The sequence below is a fragment of the Octopus sinensis genome, linkage group LG4 (assembly GCF_006345805.1).
Source record: "Octopus sinensis linkage group LG4, ASM634580v1, whole genome shotgun sequence".
NCBI lineage: Eukaryota > Metazoa > Mollusca > Cephalopoda > Octopoda > Octopodidae > Octopus > Octopus sinensis.
Window position 1 is genome coordinate 59564560 of NC_043000.1, and position 24133 is coordinate 59588692.

At 34.8% G+C, this 24133-nt stretch overlaps 1 protein-coding gene across 7 annotated transcripts in view; it reads right to left on the reverse strand.

Moving 5' to 3' along the window:
• Positions 1–24133, reverse strand: part of LOC115210255 — a 757977-nt gene that overhangs the window by 122053 nt on the left and 611791 nt on the right. For 6 of the 7 annotated variants that reach the window (XR_004998729.1, XM_036502024.1, XM_029778737.2 and 3 more), the window contains one exon: positions 14568–14582. The exons of the other annotated variant lie outside the window; for it this stretch is intronic. Coding sequence is in view for 5 of the 6 variants with exons in the window: in XM_036502024.1 (XP_036357917.1) it covers positions 14568–14582 (15 nt within the window). In the remaining variant the exon portion in view is untranslated. The remainder of the gene's footprint in view (positions 1–14567; positions 14583–24133) is intronic. 7 annotated transcript variants of the gene reach the window in all.

Below are 24133 nucleotides of genomic sequence, written 5' to 3' on the forward strand. Positions count from 1 at the left end.
TAATAGCCTTTAATTCTGACTAAATTTATCAACTTTAGGGGAGTTGGAAGTTTTAAAATCAACTTGGAGAGAAAAGAACAACAACAAAAAGAATTCCATTTTCCTATCAATCACAGCAGAAGCTTTATAAATGCCAGAGTGTCATCTTATTAAAATTCTAACTTTCTTATTGTTAAAGAATGAAATGATGCTGTCACATTTTGCAATTATTTCTGCCAGTTGTTCACAATGGATCACATTGATTTCCCTCCCCAACTCACATTAACTGGAAAGTCTATTGAAAATACAACACTGCGTTTCATGTGAGAAACTTTAAAATTTTCAAAGAAAAAGAAAGCTATTACTGAGCTTTTGTCAAGTAAAGTTTTCACAGGCTCCATTGCATAAATTAACAATATTGTTGTACTTCAATCTGAAACTACTTCAGAACTCATTGGTATTGTATATTACCATCCCATAAATCCCAAGAACTCAGCACACAGCATCACATCTTTGCTGAGTAAGCAATTCAAGTAACATGCTATGACTCAACAATTCGACAATCTTTATCATATTGCTTTCTTCTTACATGGTAGACTCACAAAGCTTCAAATTTATGAGTGAGAGAGAGAGAGAGAGAGATATGCTCTCCCGCTTTTCTTAAGAGGTTTGTCAATTGATGTGAAAATGCAACATGATAGAATTGAGACTGAGATATGAATCAGCTTGCTAAAGAGGAAAAAAAGTAGGATGTATATAAATACAAGACTATTGTAGGATATAAACTACCCTTATGGGAACATTTGTTGAATTACTTAATATAAATGTGTGTGTGTGTGTGTGCAAGTATATACAAAAATGTCTAACTACATACATATATATATACACATATTTACACACACAGCTGAACATACATCACCTTACATACCTATACACACAAACATTTGTTTATAAATAAAATCTTATAAAAATATCCTTTGACATAGTTTAAACACAACAAAGATATTTTTTTTCTTTCATAAATATTTGTATTGACAGTTAGAAAGATGTTATTACAGGATAAATTATACAGAAAAATCTATACTGATCCAGTATAGAATTATTTTTGCTTCATTTATGCGTGTTTGTATGTAGAAAAGAGGAAGAGATAAAGAGAAGAAAATGTCAGATAGTTTAGTGAGGCAAACATATAAATAGCTACAGAACAATAAATGTGTTTGTTGTATTTCCATAGTCTTTTTATCTGCAGTCACTATTTTTAAGGAAATGTTACATAAAATATATTCCTGATGATAAAAGACAATTTCTGTGTTTCCTCCCACTTAAGAATCTGCTTCAAACTAATGATTTACTCAGCTCTTTTCTCCATCATCTGGCTTCCACTTCAAGTTTCCCAATCCGATCCATCTTTTTACTTCTCAAGCCAATAAAAGTGCCTGCATGCAGTTACTCAGCATGCTAGTAATATCAACCACATTTCCCTTAAATCTCGCCATATCAACTTTAAACGGAAGGATACATGGGATAACATTTTCTTAGAAACTCTAAATTTAGAAAAATAGCATGGTTTTTATAGCTGGATGCCCTTCCAAATGCCAACCACTTTACAGTATTGACTGGATGCTTTTTATGTGACACCAGCACTAGTGGAGGTCACCAAGTAACTTGAAAGACAAAGATTCTTTGTCTGTAAAGAAAACATCAAATTGTTATAGTTACTTGTTGGTTGGTTGGTTGGTTGGTGCAAATATTTATTCTAACACAAATATCACTAACTAGAACAGGTATATGGTTGCAGCTATAACATAGTTATAATGACAGTTATGACAACATAGTGAAAGATACATTGGTTTAAAGGATGGACAGAATGAGGGGTGGGAAGAAATCAAAGAATATGTAATGCAAAGCAGAGAAAAGTATTTGATATATCAAACTATAAAGTTTCTTTAACCAATATAACAAAATGTAAAGAAAGGCTTTGTATGTTTATAAACCAAAGAGAAAAAAACATGACCTTAGTGACTTCATTTTGCTAAAACCACTGAAAATGACAGATTAACATTTGACATTTAAGTAACAGAGACTGGCTTTCTTTGGAATTGCTATTGGTGATGAAGAATGTCAAAAGAAGACTGAAACAATTGAGGGGGCATCGATGTTAAACTGAATGGACAATATGAATAGACAGTAACTAGTTCTTTCCTACATATGTTTCAGGAGGAATACACATACACAGATGCTCTCTCTCCCTCTCCACAATACATATTATCATCTATACTATAATAGTTCTAAGAATACTGTCTTATCTATCTCTCTCTCTCTCTCTCTCTCTCTCTCTATATATATATATATATATATATATATATATATATATATACACACACACACACATATATATATATATATATATATATATATACATAGCACACAAAAAAAGTGAGAACTACTCGACATCTTTCTATATTGGAAGCCTACTCAGAGACTTTAATAAAAAAAATAATAAAAACAATATGAATAAATATGGTAAAAATTATGGATGCAATTCAGTTAGAGAGAAAATATCAGAGAAAGAAAGAAGAAAATATAGGTAAAAAAAAGTTGTACTTAAAAAAAAAAATCCCTTTAATCTAAATCTATTGATTCATTAGAGAACACTATATGAAATGTGCCAATAATGATGCCTCAGTGTGATCCCTCAGTCCTACTCATATCACACTGTCATGATCTAGTCTGATATAGTCATTAAGGGTCTTGAACATCTTGAAATTTGTAAGATTTTGGTGTAATGGCCTGCAAAGTGCCACTCAAAAGTAGACATGACTCACTTTCATCTGAGTGGATTGGAGTCATGTGAAATGAAGTGCCTTGACCAAAGATACAATAGGCTACTTGGTCCCAAAATCAAACCCTCAACCTTAGGAGCCTGATTTCAATAACTTAAACACTAACCTATGAAACAAGTGGTTAGACACTGGAGTAAAAGAGAAAAAAAAAGGGATACTTTGAACAAAATAGACAGATATACAAAAAAAAAAATGGCGTGGTCATATGGGATATCTTTGATCATAAGTCTGCCCAATCAGGGTTGACCTGGAACTAAGCAACAACAACAATAGTAAATGCAAAATATATTCTAGAAACAGCTATATTGTGGAGTTGATGATAATCATCTACAATAATTGTTTTTTTTTTATCTATTCTATGCCTTTGTAGAGATAGATTTGTTTGACCTTTTGGTGTTCAAAGCTATCTCCCAACAAGTGATCAGCCCCATAAATTGAAGCAGGGAAAGAATAAAAAAAACTACACTGATCCCAGAATTTGACTGGTACTTATTTTATTGACCTTGGAAAGATGAAAGACAAAATTGATCTTAGGGTTTGAACTTAAAATCTAAATGGTTGTAATTAAATACTGTAAGGTATTTTCTTCAATATCCAATTATTCTACTTCTCCATTGCCATGATAATTACCTAAAATACATATACGTAATAATTATTCTAAAATTTCTTTTACTGAGAGAAAATGTAAACAAAACTTAGTAGTGATTGTCAGAGGAGTCTGAATAAGAATGGGGTGGGGAAAAGAACATTTTTTAATTATCATGCTAGGAGGAAAAGATAAACATACATGTATAATGTGTATGAATGTTATATATAAATTATCATGGTAGAAGAAAAAGATGTGTGTGTGTGTGAGAGGGTGTCAACAAACCATGAAACATATCAAAACAAACTCTTATTGCTCTGGCTATGTGTTAAGAAGCTTGCTTCCCAAGCACATGGTCCCAGTTTCAGTCCCACTGCATGGCACCTTGGGCAAGTGTCTTCTACTATAGCCTCGGGCTGACCAAAGCCTCATGAGTGGATTTAGTAGATGGAAATTGAAAGAAGCTCGTCGTATATGTATACATGTACCTTTGTGTGTGCCTTTGTGCCTGTGTTCCTCCCCTCATCACTGCTTAACAACCAGTGTCAGTGTGTTTACGTCCATGTAACTCAGTGGTTTGGCAAAAGAGACTGATAGAATAGGTACTAGGCTTAAGAAATAAGCCTTGGGGTTGATTTGTTCGACTAAAACCCTTCAAGGTGGTGCTCCAGCATGGCTGCAGTCAAATGATTGAAGCAAAAGAATAAAAGAATTAAGAGAAGAAAAATGTGCATATGAATAAATAAATAAAGAACTAACTAATTAATTGATAATAAGTCAGAGGTAATGGAGATGTTGCTTCATAGTTTAGTTATGTGCATCCATTATCATTAATGTCCACCTTCCATTGTGGCATGGGTTGAACAGTTCAACAGGGTCCAACAAGTTGAAGGACCATATTGTGCTCCAATATCTGCTTTGGCATGGTTTTTACAACTGGATACTTTTTGTGATGGCAACCACTTTACAGAGTATACTGAGTACTTTTTCCATGACACTGACCTAAAGAAGGTTGTCTTGCAATGTGCAAAACTAATGGTTTAAAGTGGCCCCTTTAACAAAAGGAAAATAGAAGAGGAGTGCAATGATTTTAGGCTGATGAGAGCAACAGATTCATAGCTGTGAGAAGGTAATAGTTGAGAGAGTAACAGATTAGACACTCTTGAGAGAGAGGGGGAGATAGAGAGGAGGGAAAGAGAGAGTATAGCAGGGAATAGGAAAAAGGGAAGGAAGGGATTAGCATCAGGGTGTAGCAAGAAAGGAAGGGCCAGAAAGGTAGGGCAGGTTTCGTGGGCTGGGTCTAAGGCTGTCCTACATTATAAGGGTGAGTATGGATGAATGATGTGAGGGAGAGGGGAAATCAGAAAGGGAGAAACAGACAAGGGAAGAATCCTGTGAGTTACTGAAGGACAGGGAGGTGGGATGGGTCATGAGGATAGGTCACAATGGGAGATATGAATTGAAAAAAATGAAACACTGTTTGTATCCTTTAATCTTAATTTTTTTTGTGCTGTCTAAACACTGCAGAGTCTATCCCAGAGACTTTTTATATTTATATGTGAATACTCTAAGCCTCTACTACTTCTGAATAACATTTTTTTTATTATTACAGACTTCTCTGGACACTTTATGTGTGTGTGTGTGTGTGAGTGTGTGTCAGAGAGAGAGAGAGAGAGGGAGAGAGGGAGAGAGAATGCACATGTGCAAATGTGTTTGGGCATCCTCTGAAGAATGGTTAATGTACCATGAAGCATATCAGGACAATTTCCTTTATTTTCCTATGTGCAAAGAGAATAAGATGTATTAACATTCATGTTAATTTCACAGCAAATGCTTTTTGAAAAGTGTAGTGTAAGAACTTTAACACACACACATGACTTCAAGGGTCAATATTTATTCCACCTGCTAGTATACATTTTATAATGCGAGACCATTATTGGCTGGTCAGTCTTACAGATTTCGATGAGTATGAGATAGAAATTTAGCTTTTCACACCTTTCTGAATGACAGTAGAGGAGTATGTAAAACTTCACCTCCTGGACAGGAAGCTAGTTGATGGCAAACAACATTCTCTGATTCCCTATTTTTTATGGTAGACAGCAGTTAGAAGAACATGTTCATAGAATAACTTGCTCTACCCTAACACACACATCCTGTCATTTACAATATGTGTACATACATGTATGTTTGCAAATTTGTACTCTTTACTCTTTTACTTGTTTCAGTCATTTGACTGTGGCCAAGCTGGAGCACCGCCTTTAGTCGAGCAAATCGACCCCAGGACTTATTCTTTGTAAGCCTAGTACTTATTCTATCAGCCTCTTTTGCTGAACTGCTAAGTTACGGGGACATAAACACACCAGCATCGGTTGTCAAGCGACGTTCAGGGGACAAACACAGACACAAATATATACACACACACATACATACATACATATATACGTCTACCAAATCCACTCACAAGGCTTTGGTCTGCCCGAAGCTATAGTAGAAGACACTTGCCCAAGGTGTCATGCAGTGGGACTGAACCAGGAACTATGTGGTTCATAAGCAAGCTACTTACCACACAGCCACTCATGTGAAATTTATGTATGAACATGAAAGGTGTGATTCTCATAAGTTCACAGCTGTCTGTTTATATGTTCATGCTTGTACAACCACACCAGCAGAGGATGAAAAAAGATGACATATATCCATACACACTATAGATATGCACCCCTCCTGCATATATATATATATATATAATATATATATATATATATATATATATATATATATATATATATATATATATGTATATATATACATATATATCTACACACACACACATCTGTGATATATATATATCTCACAGATGTGCATGCACACGCACACATTTTTAGTACAAGTTGACATTATGATTTAGCAATTCAACCTATTTCCATGGCACTAGATTATAGATCAGCTGTTAGATAAAGAGAAAGAAGATCACAAGACAGACATAATTATCTATTATTAGAGAATCACAAGTAATATGAAAGAGTTAGAGACAAAGGGAGAGGGTGGTGAGAGAGAGAGAGAGTAATATGGAGTGAATGAGTAATTCTTATAATGTAAAAATTTCCAAAGATGCTGTGTTTGTTTCTTTTCTTGGCAACCCTACTACTGCTACTGCTGCCACCACCACCACCAATGTTGTACTCCACCACTAATGTCATCACCATAGCAGTGATGGTGGCACTCCTAACAAAAATGACTATAGATAATGACAATTGTATTAGCAACAACTTCCTGGAAAATGTTTTGAATTACACTTAAAGTGCTGGGCAAGAGAAGCTCAAAGTCTTGCAGAAAAGTTAAGCATGATGAAATAGGGTTATTTTCGTAGAAATATGTATGTACATGGATGCTTTGGTCTTGTCGTTTGTTTACACATGTATACAGGTATATAGAGTATCTCAGAGTGTGTGTACCTGTATGAAAGTGTGTGCATGTGTGTACTTTTATACACTACCGTCAGAAATTAATTAGCACCCTTGATTTGCTCTTCACTCAAGGTATTTGCTGTCACCTAGTGGCCATATCTCGAACTATTGCTTTGTTGCGAGTTCACTGTTGCGCAGAACGATGACGTAACTTTGTTTGCAGAGCAGTTTGAGAGTCTACAGCCTAATGATGTTGACATAGCAGTGCAACAACAACTTGGAGTGCGGATGCAGACAAATCTTCCTTTGTTTAATAGATATAGGTAGCGCCTCGCAAGGACCGAAATCACACCGTACTAAGTTTTCTCATCGCGTAAGACGTTTTGAACAGCTCGTAGATTAATTGATTTGTGTATTTGCAAGATTTTTTTTCCTCACAAATTCTCCTACACTCTGCTTGGTGACGTCACTTCCAGTTCACAAAACTTTCTGTTATACATCAAATAAGGTGAGAAATTCTGCTTTCTTTCCTTTTTGTTTAATGAATAATAACTCATAGCAGTTTTGTTATAGCATAACATTATTCAAATGAATAGTTTTAATGAAAATAACTGGTTTTTATAGTTCATTCCTAGATGGGCCCAAGACCTCGCATGACCTTGGAGAGACGGTACGAGGCTCTCTCGTGGCGTGGGAAGCTGTCGGAGGTTGCAATAGCCAGAAAACTTGGTGTAGCCAGGTGCACAATTCAGTGCTTATTTAAGAAATACGAGGAAACCGGATCAGCAGCTGACAAAAAGGGTAGGGGACGGAAGAGGCTGACGACCCAGCGGGAGGACCGGATGCTGATCCGAAAGTCACTGTACAACCGAAGGGCAATGAGCCGGCAACTGGCGGAGGAGATGCAAAAGATGACAGGGAAGCAGTTGTCTACAACCACAGTCAAGACCAGATTACTGGAAGCTGGTCTAAAATCCTGTAGGGCCACCCGTAAGCCGCTCCTTACAGCCCAAGACCGGAAGAGGCGGCTGCTCTGGGCCCGTGCCCACAAGACATGGACCGTGCAGCAGTGGCGAACAGTGATGTTCACTGACGAGTTGCGATTCAGTCTCGTCAGTGACAAGCCTGTCCATGTGCGACGCCGCAGGGGTGAGCGCTTCAACAAAGACTGCATTGCTCCCACCATGAAGCATGGTGGGGGTGGTCTGATGGTGTGAGGGGCGTTCAGCTACAGTGGTGTTGGGCGGCTTTATGCCGTCGAAGGCAACATCAACGCAGCAAAGTACGTTGAGATAGTACGGGATACCTCTTTGGTGGCGAGGAGTACGTGCTCCTGCTGGACAACGCGCCTTCCCACACAGCCAAGCTCACAACCGGTTTCTTCAAGGACCATGGGGTGACGGTCATGGACTGACCTGGCCAGTCACCTGACCTGAACCCTATTGAGAACCTCTGGAGTCGATTGGGTAGGGATTTGAATGTGCAACAATACAGGAACCGACATGAGCTGTTTGGGGCACTTCTTGCTGCATGGGGGGCCATCCCTGCACAGTACCTGCAGGCACTCATAGACAGCATGCCGACCCGCGTAGCAGCTGTCATTGCTGCCAAAGGAGGAGCAACAAGATATTGACTAAATTTCACGATTAATAACAATTATGTGGTGTGCTGGGATATGTTTTAATAAATTTTTGATTAAAAACGAGTTCGTTTCTGTTAATAAGTTAATTAAATTAAGAAAATGTAAGAAAATGTAGAAATTTGAGAAGTGCTAATTAATTTCCGACACAAGTGTATGCGTGCATGTCAAAATACATATATAAATGCAGTCTGAAGACAAAAATTATATTGAATATTCTCTCTGTAGAAGTATCAGTTAATTTTCTTTCTTGAAAGATAGTGTTTACATAAAAGTTTATTGCTTATTATTTTAGCAACAAACTATTAAATTTCTCTCTCTCTCACCCTCTCTCTTTCTTTCTCTCTCTCTCTCTCACACACACACACACACACACAATGATAAAAAAAGTGAAAATAAAAACAAAGATATTGAGGCACTATTCCAACCCCTATCATATGACATGTGTTGAGTTATCCAGTCACAAAGTGTGTACTTTAGAGTCCATTTTCAGTGATAATATTTATGAGAAAGATCAAAACTGAGTAGGTAATATTTTTAGCATGAAAGCTCTGGATGTCTGGTTGGAGAAGAAAATAGCGACAACCAAGGATGAGGAGAGGGAGAGAAAAATACCTGCTTAATAGCTCTGAAATAAGTTTGTCTAACATCATTTGATGTACTATAAACAGTCCAAGGGAGAGATTAAGTTCTGAGAATAAGAATTATGAGTATAGTTAAATTGTAGAGATCTTCAAGTGTTCTTTGTAAAACAAAGGGTTCTGTGTCGTGTTGAGAAGAAGGTGATGAGCTGGTAGCAGATTATGATTATAATAAATAAAATCAAATATATGTTGCTGAGAAATATGGAACAAAATATCTAACAGCCAATCTAAGAATAGAAATGGGTAATACCAAAAGTAAATAAAGAGAGCCAATTTTGCAGAAACATTTATCCAAATAATGAATAATGGCACACGTGTGACTGTGTGGTAAGAAGCATGCTTTTCAACCATATGGTTCCTGGTTCAGTCCCACTGTGTGGTACCTTGGGTAAGTGTCTTCTACAATAGCCACAAGCTGACTAAAGCCTTGCAAGTGGATATGGTAGACGAAAACTGAAAGAAGCCCATCATATATGTATATACGTGTGTGTGTCCTTTTAGTTTTCTATGATCATAAGTTTTTGTTTAACTAGCACTCTTATATCACTGGATACTGGATGTTTGAGTCCACTTGCTCCACATTCATGGCAGTACCGACATCTATTAATTCTCACTCACTAATTCTAAATTTAAATATAGTTAAGAGGTATAGGGACCATTATTTTTCATCAAAATATAAAGGCACTGCAAATGAGAGATGTCAACCAGTCCATCCAGTTTTCTGATAGTCTGAACAGATAGGGATTCATTTAGTGACAACCTGTCCTCCCACTGTTATGAAAGAGATTTCAATTGTTAGTGTAAGATATGCTCCAGAGAAATGTTTGTCTAGTAGTAGACAGGGGCTAAACTGGCTCACTAGTCTGTCATGTATTTGTCAACTACACTCACTCACTCACACACACACACACTACTTCACACCATTTTAAGCTTCTCTTTTCATTTGCTTTAGATGCTCCTTTCTTTGACATGACAACACCAAGAGATACAATATTTATATTTAATATACTTCATAATTGATAGTGACTGGTAACATTATAAACTGGGTGGTCCTTATTAAAACAGTTAAGCTCTCAAGGAGATTTATGGTCTGAATTTGCATCCATTTAAAACATCTTTGATTATAGACAATTCGAGCATGTACTTAGACAACAGAATGAACTATTAATGTTTAGAGTTTACTACAGCTGTTAATATTGTATACAATAATTGTTATATCACACGTTCGGATGGCGTGCCTTCGCCAATAACGTACCTCTACTCAACTACCGAACTCTCACTTCTGCTGACTCGATGTCTAGTCTACCTACGGCTCTGGCTCACTCTATGCGATGCTTCCCATCTAGCTATCACATCCACTATTTATATGTATTGGACTAGCCTACTTATTGAGTGGGGGCATCCACACAACAATAATAAAATAGTAAATGCTTTAATTAGTATTTCCTTTTCTTTTTACTTTGTTGAATCATACAATTTTAAATCATAAGCATAATTAACATCATAGAATATTGTAACAGGGATACTGGTGTGGTTAGCCCTTTAGCATTCAGATATAAGATCCATTTATTCTCATTGTTCTGAATTAATCTTGCAATAACTCATACCTTTCAGATTTTAATGATTTTAGAATGACATTGTCCAATATGATCATTTTCTCTTAAGATGGTAAAATGTGATTTGAAGATTTGGCCACTATTTCTAGCAACTGGAGTGACCATGTAAAATCTCCTTCAATGAATGTTTTTACTTATTTGAACTGAGTTTCTCAGTACCAGTGGTATACATGTGAAGGTGAAGGCATATGGCTTAGTGGTTAGGGGTATTTGGCTCACAACTGGAAGGTTGTGAGTTTGATTCCTGGAAGTGCATTGTGTCTTTGAGCAAGACACTTCTATTTCTCATTATTTACATTTGACGGGTTTATTTGTCCTCATCTTGTTTGTCGTTAACACAATGTTTTGGCTTATATACCCTCCAGCCTTCATCAAGTGTCTTGGGGAAATTTCAAACCTTGGTTCTCATTTCTAAGATATTTTTCAATGTCATTATTATCATTATTATTATTATTATTCAAGTTACTGCTTGGAATCGAACTCAGAATCTTGAGGTTAGTAGCCCACGCTCTTAACTACTAAGCCATTTTAGGGCTTATAAATCTAATATTTTCCTATCCTTCCTTAATACTGGTTCCCATATGCTACTCATATCTGCTTAGGAGGTTGTTGTGTCCTAGTATATGTGCTTTTAGTTTTCATATTTTCCAGTGGTGTTCTCTGCTTATTATTTTAACTTCATCCTACAGGGGGAGGTGGTCTCCATTTTTTCATACATGATCAGCTATACCCGATTTATCAATATCTTCTCGTGTCACAGCTTTGTGATGTTTGTATAACCTACCACAGCTGCATGGGATGGAGTACATGCAGTCTTTGATCATATTGTCTTCTGTTGGTGGTTTTACTCAAAGGAGATATTTGTGAAGAGTTGTATAACTCTTGAATACAGTCTTGATGTCATGTGGGTCACATATCTTTTGTATCTTTTGGGAGAGGCCTTTCACATAAGGTAGACAGAATGTGGACAGTTTATTGGTTTCATCCTCTCTTTTCTTTATAACTGGAGTGGATAGTATGTCTTTGGGGTAGTTGTTGCTTAATAGATTGTTATTGAGCTTGATCATTTCTTCATGGTGTGTATCATGATCGCTACTTATATTCTTTGCTTGATGTTTTAGGCACTTGCCAACATAACATGGCAGTCTTGGTTTAATTTAGCCCCAGGAGACAGATCGTGTCATATAGCCAGCTGGAGACGATGTCTCCTAGGGCTAAATTATAGCAACATTCATCCTAAACCAGGACTGCCATGTTATGTTGGCAAATAATCTTTACTCTGATATTGGGTTTGTTTTGTGTTTTGTTGTCAAACAGGAAGCCATATGGGATTAAAGTCCAATGTGTAACATTAAACACTTTGGCTGGTTGTGACTGAAGTGGAATGACAGTGCTGGTAAGAGATATTAATGAGATAATAGAGGTGGGTGGTAATGATTAGATCCAATGTCACAGCAGAATTTTCTACAAGCTGTGTGTGTGTGAGAGAGAGGCGGGGAGAAAGGAGAGAGAGAGAGAGTGTGTGTGTGTGTGTGTGTGTGTGTGTGTCATGTAATGATGGAAATTTTTTACCAGTGAGGATCTCCACATATTATTCAAAGTCAAAGATCTTTGGATATTTTCGAAGTAAACACTTTGTTCAGAAAAAATCTTGCTTATTTGATTCATGCAGGAAGTAACAAAATATATAATGAATAACACACCAAAAATACAATAGTATTTATCAATGTAAAACTGTAATAATGAATGCAAGTAATTTATGCACATGCATAAAATAAAGATTTCCATACGGTTATCATCCAACAATCCAGCTACCATGATAGAAGGAATTTACCATTTACGCATTTTCTGACTCACAATGATAAAGATCAAGATAATACTGTTTAGATAATTCAGGCAAAAATTATTAGAAGATGCTATGGATAAGAATGTTTTTAGAGTGACATAAATAAGAAGAGTCGACTAAATGAAGTTGTCTGTCCCTGAATATTTTCTCCAAAGAATACTAGATATTTTGTATAAATTATCGAAAGCAATTTCAGCTAATTTCTTACAAATTTAAAACAACACATAAACCATAATGAAATAATGACTATCTAAATTATTATAAAATCTAACGTATATGTTTCTTTGCAGCTTTTCATAAAAATTAAAAACTATAATTCATCAGCATGACAATCAGATAATACCAAATTTAGGACAAACGCTTGAAATTATATTAATATGATCAGTAAAATTAAATGTTAAACTGAGCCAAACAGATCTTCTATTGTGCCTGTAAGCACAATCAACAATGATTGATGATATTTAGTTGCTTTTAAAGCAGCTGATTTTTGACAGAAAACTGGATCTGCTATCAGCATGCTTCTTATTTCAAAAAATATATTGTTTCTGGGTGTAGCTAGAATCTGTTCTCGTATTGCAGATCAGAGGAGACACACAAGACTGGTTTCCTCATTACTCATTTTAAGAGCAGGCATGAAGTAAAGTGAACTAGAGGGGAAAGGTATAATAAAAGAGTAAAGGCCAAACCTTTCTAGTAAAGCCAAGCCTTTCTCCATAAGCATTAACAACATAAGTGAAATAAAATAGCTACAAAGGAAATTAAAACTAGATTGCAGACATGGTTTCTTGAAAGCTGACTTCTATCCAGGCAAAGTGCTACATTCTAGAATATACACACTGTCATAAATTTAAATAATAGAGTTTTAAAAAATAGCAACAGGCAAATTAATTATGACGAGGTTTTTAAGAATATGAATCATTTGGTGCAACAGAGTTATAAAAAATGAAATGAAAATAAGCACAACAGTAACAATAAGTTAAGCAACTCCATGCTATTAGTAATCAAAATTCTCATTTTCTACAAAACATTTGCTACACCTACTTTATTTTTTATAAATCTATTGCTCTTTACTCTTTTATTTGTTTCAGTCATCTGACTGTGGCCATGCTGGCCAGGACTTATTCTTTTTAAGCCTAGTACTTATTCTATCAGTCTCTTTTGCCAAACTGCTAAGTTACGGGGATGTAAACACACCAGCATCGGTTGTCAAGTAATGTTGGAGGGACAAATACACAAACACACACACACACACATATATATATATGACGAGCTTCTTTCAGTTTCCGTCTACTAAATCCACTCACAAGGCTTTGAGCAGCCCGAGGCTATAGTAGAAGACACTTACCACACAGCTGCTCCTATGCCTATTGTAAACTATTTCTAAACTGTTAGTTATTTAAACTTCAATATAATAAAACAGAGTAATTATTTTTCTTTTCTTTCATATGGTTACAGAAAATACAAATCTTTTTGTTGAAAATATTAAAATCATTAATACAAAAAACAAATCTGTTCCTAGTATAAGTAATAAAATAATTATTTATGTTATAGGGGTATAAAAAGAAAAACAAATTAAGTCATACAACATACAAAAAACTATAAGATCTATTCAGTCAAAGTATAGGGTGTTAGATTGTGCATGTATATTTCATATTCTTGATATTATGCCTCAAAGTCATTTTATGTGATGTAAAAGAATCTATCTGATAAGACTCAAAAAAGAAATTATACTAACATGCAGAGATTGAATTTTCTAGTGATAGGGTACAATGTCAAACTAATTTTTCGGCAAATACCCATTAAGACAGAGTAAGAGCAAACCCATTCTGTATTCAGAGATTGGCTATGCTGACTTTACAAAGAACAAATAAAACTGACATGCAATAAGAGTGTGAGAGTTATTTTTTTTTCTCTTGCTTATTATTCTTATTGAAATGAAAGCAAAGAACTTAATGGAGAAGATAGGCTGATACATTAGCATATATTATTTAGTGAAATTGTATACTTTACTTTATCATCAAGTACCTGTATATAGAAAACAATACTAGTATTAATGCAACTGTGGGGCTGTCAAAATGACTCAGAAAAATATTTAGAATAGATTCAAATATAAGACAATTTCCACTAGATGAAATAGAAGCTTAAAAAGAAGAAATGAAAAAAAGAAATACTTAACTTTGTAGTACATAAATATACAAATGAAATGTATCATGGTAGGACCATAATGACCATTTAAAATATATCCGTGATGTTATATTTATTTTCCCTCTAAATTCTTACATATTTACACAAACACACATCACAGATATATATACACATACATACATACACACACACATCACAAATATATATACACATACATACATACACACACACACACATACATACCTACATAAATACATATACACACACACACACACGCGCGCACACATGTATGAAGTCATGTGATTTAGTGGTTAGGATTTTCTGCTGATGATCATAAGGTTGTGAGTTCAATTCCTAACAGTGCATTGTGTCCCTGAGCAGGACACTTTATTTTTCATTACTCTAGTCTACTCAGCAGTATCTGTAATTCAGAGGGTCAGCCTTATCGCATTCTGTGTCGAGCTGAATTTCCCTGAGAATTCCTGATCTATATTCATCCAGTAGCAAGAGCATTTCCACTGTATGATGACATTAGGTAACCAATAACTGTGGATGGGCTTTGCATAGCATTCTACAAGGTTTTTACTTGAATCTTATTAACTATATATATATATATATATAGTTAATCCAAACAAGAAAACACAGAAAAAACACAGCAACGCGAGGACGTGGAACAATTAAAGTATTATTTGACGCTCAGGAAAGAAGGGAAGGAGGGTTTATATATATATGCACACATATATATACATATAAAGTTAATCCAAACATGAAAGCACAAAAAAATACAACAACGCGAGGACGTGGAACAAATATAGTATTATTGGACGCTCAGGAAAGAAGGAGGGTTTAACGTTTCTAGTGGAGCTCTTCATCGGAAACACAACGGTACACACCGGGCTGCATGTTGTGTTCTTGAGCAAGACACTTTATTTCACGTTGCTCCAGTTCACTCAGCTGTAGAAATGAGTTGCGACATCACAGGTGCCAAGTTGTATTGGCCTTTGGATAACACTGGTGGCGTGCAGAGGGGAGGCCGGTATGCATGGGCAACTGCTGGTCTTCCATAAACAACCTTGTCCGGACTTGTGCCTGGGAGGGTAACTTTCTAGGTGCAATCCCATAGTCAGTCATGACCTAAGGGGGTCATGTATTGATATTAATTGATATTGATTGTTAGAAATTCACAAAAGTCACTCAAGGGCTGAGAGTCTCATGCATGCTATTTATCTAACTTCAAAACCAAGAATTTATTCATTGTATAATACAAATTACAATTTTTTCTTTCCCTGGGATGTTTGATAAAAATTATTATTATTATTGGAGAGTAACATGATAAACATTTAATTTCAGAATGTGCCTGTTAAGCGAAGGACACGGATAAAAGAAAATTAGAATAACTGAAATGTAAAGGCATGGCTGTGTGGTAAGAAGCTTGCTTCCCAACCACATGGTACCTGGTTTGGTCCTACAGCATGGCATCTTGGGCAAGTGCCTTCTTGTGAGTGGATTTGGTAGATGGAAACTGAAAGAAGCCCATCGTATATATATATATATATGCATATATCTATGTGTGTGTCTTTGTGTTCATGTTTGTCCCCCTCTTCACGCTTGACAACTGGTGTTGGTGTGTCTATGTCTCAGTAACTTAGTGGTTCGGCAAAAGAGACCGATAGAATAAGTACCAGGTTTTAAAAAAATGCAAGTTCTGGGGTCAATTTGTTTGATTAAAAAATCCTTCAAGGCAGTGCTCCAGCAGTCAAATGACCAAACAAGAATAAAAGAATACATATAAAAATGCACATATATGTATTGAAAATACATGTAGACATATATCTGAATGATATATACACATACATTGACGTGTATATACACTCAGAAACAAAATGGGGGAAGAACACACATATAATTATGTATCTACACTGCACACTTTATATGTTCATAAACATGAACATCATACATATGTATTGTATTGGTAGAAATTCAAGTACATATAAATACATACATAAACATAAAGAAATCACTTACTTTGCTGAAACAACAGTGGCCATGTAATAAAATATGAATAAATCCGTTTATATAGAACCTTATGCTCAAGATCGAGTTCTTTCATAATTGCAGACTAACGTGGTTACCAGGTTGAAATATTATACACACAAAGTTATTTGACTTTTACATATACAAACTAGCTGCTACTTTTCCACTTTCCTGTACCATAAATGCAGGGATGAAGAATGCCTGTGACCAGTGAATTAGACACCATGAAGTCGAGAATAGAATACCAGGATATAAAGATATGACAAACAACTTAGGTATATACAACATATATACACACACACATATACACCATTCAAAATTTAAACAACAAAAGTGAATAGATCAGAGTATGTGTAGTTTAAATGGCTGATATGACTCTACCATAATGTAACAATTTTTTTTAAAGTTCCTACACCCTCCCATCTCACATCAAACCATTTACTGAACAATTATAACAAAGGAATATACAAGCAATTCTAATATTACCCTGGTTTGGGTTTCATATTAGCAAAAAGCTTTTCAGTTAGTTCAAATCAAATTTTGTAAAAATAATGATTCATGTCCAGAAAATCGGGGGTGTTTTTTCTCCCTTTTTCATGTGTTAATTTACAGAGCTTTAGTATTTATACATAAGCTTAAAAAGTTTCAAAGGATATAATGTCTGATGGATTGTTTGATAAATTCCATCATTGCCATATTTTGCTTTATGCTCATTTTTATGCTGGCATTGGTTAGATAGGAATATTATATTTTTTGAGAAGGTTTGATCCTGCACAGCAGAATTTATGAGCTTGTGGATGAAATTTTATGGTTGACTTTTATGGGTGCATGCCTTTTCTATAACTGACTGCTGTAATAGAGGAAACTGCATGATATATCATATCATATCATATATTGTATTAGTTACTTTCCAGACTTCTCTTCTCCCCCTCCCCTTCTCTCTCTCTCTCTCTCAATAAATATATATATATATATATATATACTTTATCAATAAAGCTGCAAAGACATCACAAAAACTATTACTCAGAGTTTCACGTCCCCATTCGTTGGGCGGTTATTCAAGTACTATTCTTCTTCACTTTGTTTCACATTTATGTGCTTACTCTGGTGTGTGTATATATATATATATATATATATATATATATATATATATAGAGAGAGAGAGAGAGAGAGAGAGAGAGAGAAGGAAGGGAGAGGGAGAGAGGTTTTTATGGCATGAATAAACAAATTAATATGACATAATAGCTTAATTACAAGGTACATCTGTTATTCTACTTCTTTTTTTTTACCATACAGACATCAGGTTGACCCAGCAAATGAAAAGGCATGCTGTGATAGTTGCTTTAAAAGTGCATCATAGTGATGCAGAGATAGCTTGTTTCCTAGTTCTTTGCTGTCAAAATTCAAAAGGGGCTGGAAGTTGCTGACAGGGATCCAACAAATAGTAATATGCAGGGTCCTAATGCCATCAGAGGAGCACATAACTTTGTACAAAAAGTAAAAGAAATAGTAATAATAATAATAATAACTCCAGAAAGTCAATCAGAGTTACTACAAAAGGACTTCAAGGTTTCAGAAATCACCATCAAAAGAGTTGTGAATGAGGACATCCAGTACAAGTCAAATGTGATGCAAAGGGGTTTATGCTAGATGTGACAAGAGAGAATCATTTGATTTGTGCAAAGTGCTTGGTGAACAATTTAAAACACTAAGAGGCCAGAAAACTTCTATCAGGATCAAAAAGTAAACTGAAAGAATGACAGATGGTCATACAAAGACCTAAATGAGGTTCCAATGATCATGCATACTAAGTTCCCAGCAACTATGATAGTTCTGAGAGTCATCAGCATTGCAGGAGATGTCATTCTTCCTCACCTTTTTTCATAGGTGTTGGAGAAAGTTGTGAGGCCCTGGATACTCAGAATATGCAACAGAAAACTGTACATCTTTTAACAAGAATCTGCCATCTATTAAGGCTTAGGACAACCAAAGTATGGATGTGTGCCAATCTCCTTGACCATGTTTTTCTAGACTCATAGCCTCCTAGTTCACCATACCTCAATCCACTGGACTATTATGTATGGAGTGTCATCAACAGAGAGGTCAACCAACACCCCCATAACACCATACAATCTCTCAAGTGCACCATAACCAACACTATGTCCAAAATTGATAAAAATCATCTTATTCAGGCATGTCTTTGCAGCTTCCAACCCCATACTGAAGCAGTCATTGATGGTGGATTCATTACATATGTATGATGAAAATATTCTGTAGGTTGTACTAATTTGTTTTTCAAATACAGCATTTCTTGGATGAGCTATGCGTTTTTACTAAATTTATACAAATGACTTCAAAAACAAAAAAATAAAAGGATGTACTCTGTATTCATACTTTTAGTTTTGACCTAGTTTTATGACAAAATTTGTGTAATTTCCATAGAAAGAAGCTGAAGTTTCCAGAAAAAGCATCCTGCTTGGTAACTTTTTTAATTAGATTTGCAATAAGCATGTAAAAGAATATGAAATTATGTATGTTAACAGAAAGAGGGAATTCTTGAAATAAAAAGAAAAAAATCAATAATCCTGTTTCAGTGATATTCATTCGTTAGAGTTTATATTTTTAATTGTTTGTCATAAATATTCTGACTGACCAATCAGTTAGTAACATAATTTTGCTACAGCTAATATGGATTTCTTACTTGTTGCCAAGTGAAAAGATATTTTAGACTCTTAGAATTTCAAGAATCAATGATGATAATGAGAAAGACAACAAAATAATAATTCTACTTGAAGCAGTTATGGAAAAATGCATGAAACATTATTAAGACACTGCCTGACCAAATAAAAATAATGACAATGAATCAACTTGGCAAGAGAGAGATGTCCTGGAAACTGAAACCCTAATTATTAACCCTCCTCCCACTAACACATAATCTTAATGACACTAACTACTCTTTTCTGCATCAATAAATGACAGTGAATATCTTTCTATGAACATTTTCTCAAGTCAGTTTGCCTCTTAAATGTGTAACCAGATCTTAATTAAGACTTTAAGAAGGTTTTTCTAAAATTTCAATGAAACAGTTTTTGAGAAAGTAAAACGTTTGTCAGCTTTTCCTCCCCTTTAATATGAATGTCACTAGAAAAAAAATACTTTAGAAAAAATGTCAAGAAATACACTCTTTTTTTTTCCTGCAATTCTTAAATTCAATAACTTTCATTTCTTTCAAATGAAATTTTGTGAGGTTTCAATAAACAATGTTCTTTAAATTTATTCAAGAAATAATGAGCTCTTACATAAACAAAAGGATTTAATAAAGTGTATAAAAATGAATAAGTTTGTATGCTGTTGGGAAACATGAATCCTAGTATATTGAATAAAAGCCTTTGTTGTAGAGGGACGCAAATATGTAGTTACCATCACTACCTCTCTTCTATTACTTTCTTGAGTACTGTCCCTCTTTCCTTATTCTTGTTTATCACTTCACCACATTTTCACCCAACTTATGCTGTTTCTCTCATCATACTCTGGCTCCCTTCCACTCACTTTGGTCCTTTTGGCATTACTCTCACCCACCCTCTTGGTCATGCTGCTCTGAATGAAAAGAGATACCATAGAGTAGTGAGGACTCTTCAGACTTGTAGGGTATAAGAAACTCAATTGACAGCAAACCATAAGAAAATGGCACCCAGTACACTCTATAAAGTGGTTAGTGCCATGAAGGGTATCTAGCTATAGAAATCATGCCAATATGGACTGTATAAAAGAGACTTCGTCTAGGAGGGCAGTAATTCCAAATAAAAACCAACTCTGACTGTGGTGACCAGTTCATTCTTTCCCAACACAGAAATTGTATAGATGATGATGATGATGATGACAGCACTAGAAATATAGGTTTTGAATTCAGATTTATTGGGAAGATGACTGTGTGATGTCCATATATTTTCCAAGAGCATTAGCAACATAAGTGAGTTGAAATGTTTACAATCAGGAAGTAAAATCAAGTATTAGGTTTTGCCAAGAGCTACAGGTCAAAATAATTCAAGCAACATTTACAAAAAGAAATTTTATATGTACCATCACATGACAACCTCAGTTAAATCTAACAAGCCATGAAGGAGTCTCTATATGGTCTCATGAACTGCTAGAAATTGCTGCCAAATCTCCCTTAATTCATACTCAACCATCTTTAAAATAGGAAGGATATACTAAATAATGTCGTCTTGGGTACATAATGCCTAACAAAAAGCCAGGATGCTAATGGTTTGAACACCTTCAAAGCTCTGTTTAATAAAGGTTAATCTGATGACAACACAAATCTGACCTGGGGTAAACAACTACAACAACAACACCAACAAAAAACAAGTTATTGAATCTGTTTTTCAGATTGTCTAAAATTTCTTTCTTCTTTTCTCTTTGCATTTTACATAATTATCAAAAGTTGTTACTATTGATATATAGCCACAAGGGAGGAGTGGCAGAACAAACAGTCCTATGATCTTAGGCATTCCAGCCATGACTATTTTGCCTTTTAATTAGTAAAATTATTGACTATAGGCACCCCTCCTACCTCTATGTTTATTTGTTTTCAACAATTTTCTTCAAAAACTAACTCCACCATACTGTTTTTATTATATCCCCCCAAAATTACAAGATGAAAAACCAAGTTAACTGAACAGAAGGGGAATTTGAATAGCAATTACAGGTATCCTAAATAGAAACTACATTTAATTATATTTACCTTGAATATAATATAGTATGTATGGATGGATGGATGGTTGCATGCATGTGTGTGTGAGTGTGTATAAATATATATATATATATATATATATATATATATAAACACACACATATATATATATATATATAAACAAACACACATATATATATATTAGGGGAAAATGGAACAATGGTTAGTAGAGAATTATCATTGCATGTTGAGTCTTAATCTGCTGCAGAAGCTTTCAGCTGATTTTTCAAGCTAAAGCTGATATAAGAAGCTTAGATTGCAATGTAATAATCTACAAATGACCGACCACAACCACCACCAGTCATTACTTGCAATTAGGAGACCTCATTGTTGCAGTTATAAAAAAAGAACAGCTTTAGAATATCGGTTTATTTACTCTCTTTTTTTTAGTTCTATTTTTTTGTAACAGAAGCAATGATGATAGTATGTCAGTAGGCACTTTACTATTATTATCTAATCACTGATGTAATAACAATAAACAAAATCAAACAATGAAAGTGAATGTTCAGTAGCCAACAGTTCAGCCTACTATCATCACTACAATAAGAGAAAAGGAAAGTAGAATAGACTAGATAGATAAAAGCAGGCAATTTTTTGTAACTTATAGAATAAACTATTAACATAGTGGGGAGAGAGATAGAGAAGTGCTTACTTTTAGAAAAACAAGCCACTAAGAGAGAGAAAGTCTCAAATTGGTCAGAGGCCTGTCAATAGACTTTAGTGTTTAGGGGTGCTTCAGAATATTCTGGGTGGGCACTAATTTGCAATAATGTTAAAGTGGGGTTTTGAAATTAGTGTTATCACTGTAAATCTGTGGGTGCACTATTGAATAGTGACAAGTCAGGGCTATTCAGTGCACCTCCTTAGCGACAGGGATGCATGGTCACATATCTTGCTAGAAGTAGTAGTAAAAGTTCTCTCATATCACACCCAACTGTCTTATGTAAGGGAAAACACATTAAATAATGTACTAAACCCATTAAAATCCAAGGAAATTAATAATAATCTGTATGAACAAATAGTTATATAGATAGTTCAAACAATGGAATAAGTTTTATGCTGTGAAGAAGTGAAATTTTAAGAATAGTTGGCCCTCAAAGTCTCTATACCTCATGAGAGAGGAAAAAGGTATAAAATGGTTGTGGGGTTTAAAAATATAAAAAACTGAAATGTTTGGAAATTTTTTCTGAATTATAATTTCCTTTTCATGAAACAAGATTACTAAAAAATAAAGGAAAAATAACATCCTTTCTTTCCTTCCTCATGAGGTATGGGACGGCTATTTCAAAACTTCATTGGTGAAGTCTACCATTTTGGGCAGAATTTTTTATTAGAGAAAAGATAAGTAGACAGGATAGAGAGAAAGTGTTTACTACTATTGGTCAATATTACTAAAGCACAACATAAATTCTATTCCACTGTTTGAACTGTCTGTAAAATGTAGTTCTAACTTCATTAATTAAAAAGATAGAAAGCCCATAAAGAAAGGAGATATTAAGTAATTTAGGTCACTCTAAGCTCCTTAAAGAAGATGCAATGGTTACAGATAGTCTGACCTGTGGCTAACAACAACTAACAGAAACAACTGGTAGTTTAATCTGTATTTGAAGTGAAACAGTTGACAGAAAGACTAATTACACTGCAGTTCTAATCAATGTGTATTAACTAAAAAGGAAAAAAAAATATAAGCAGATATAATATAGCGATAATTACATCATAAATAAGAGGCAGCTCAGTGTCACCACCAGATAGACTGGTTTAGTATGGTTAATTTGTAATATGTTGATCTGTTACACTGTATAATTATAGCCAACCTTATAATGAAGAAATATTGTATACAATTCTTGTTACTCTTTGCATTGTTGGACTGTGGCCATACTAGAGTATCACCATACATTATATAAACTAAGCATATTATACATATCCAAATATATTTGTGTGTGTGTGCGCACACACACATATAGAACATACAGCCAATGAAATAACTCAAGTACCAGACCACACATGTGGATATTATACACCGTCAATACCAAGTCATGATAGTTTCACCTGATGATCACACTAGCATGAAACTTGGCTTCAATTTTAATTTTAAAAATGCTATATATATATATATATACACACACACACTTTTGACACCATAAGAATTTAGAAACTTTGAAATGAGAGTGAAATAATTCTTTTTTTAGAACATCGAAACTTCGAAGTATATATAAAGCTATAAATAACAGTGTGTAAATATTGGGTTAAAAACTAGACAGACAAGAAGGAAGAAAAGATGGATGGATGGATGGGTAAATAGATAGATAGACAGACAACTGAGTGGATTCTCAATTACTAAAATAGATCCAAGATTAGGAGTCTAATTTATATTTACAGCTCCATGTAAATATAAATTTAATATTTATATTTACATGGAGCTGTGGAGGGTTTGTCCAAATTTGTTGACATCTTCTCTGCCTACAAGGGTGGTACAAACACACACACACACACTTCTAAGCATCATTCTCACACATATAACACATATACATAGTAGTAAAAAATAATGTTCATTTTTTTTTTCTTTGATACAGCCTGTTATTTTTGATCTGCCTTAGATAAGTGGAAGTTTCTGTATGCTCTCTCTCTCTCTCTCTCTCCCTCA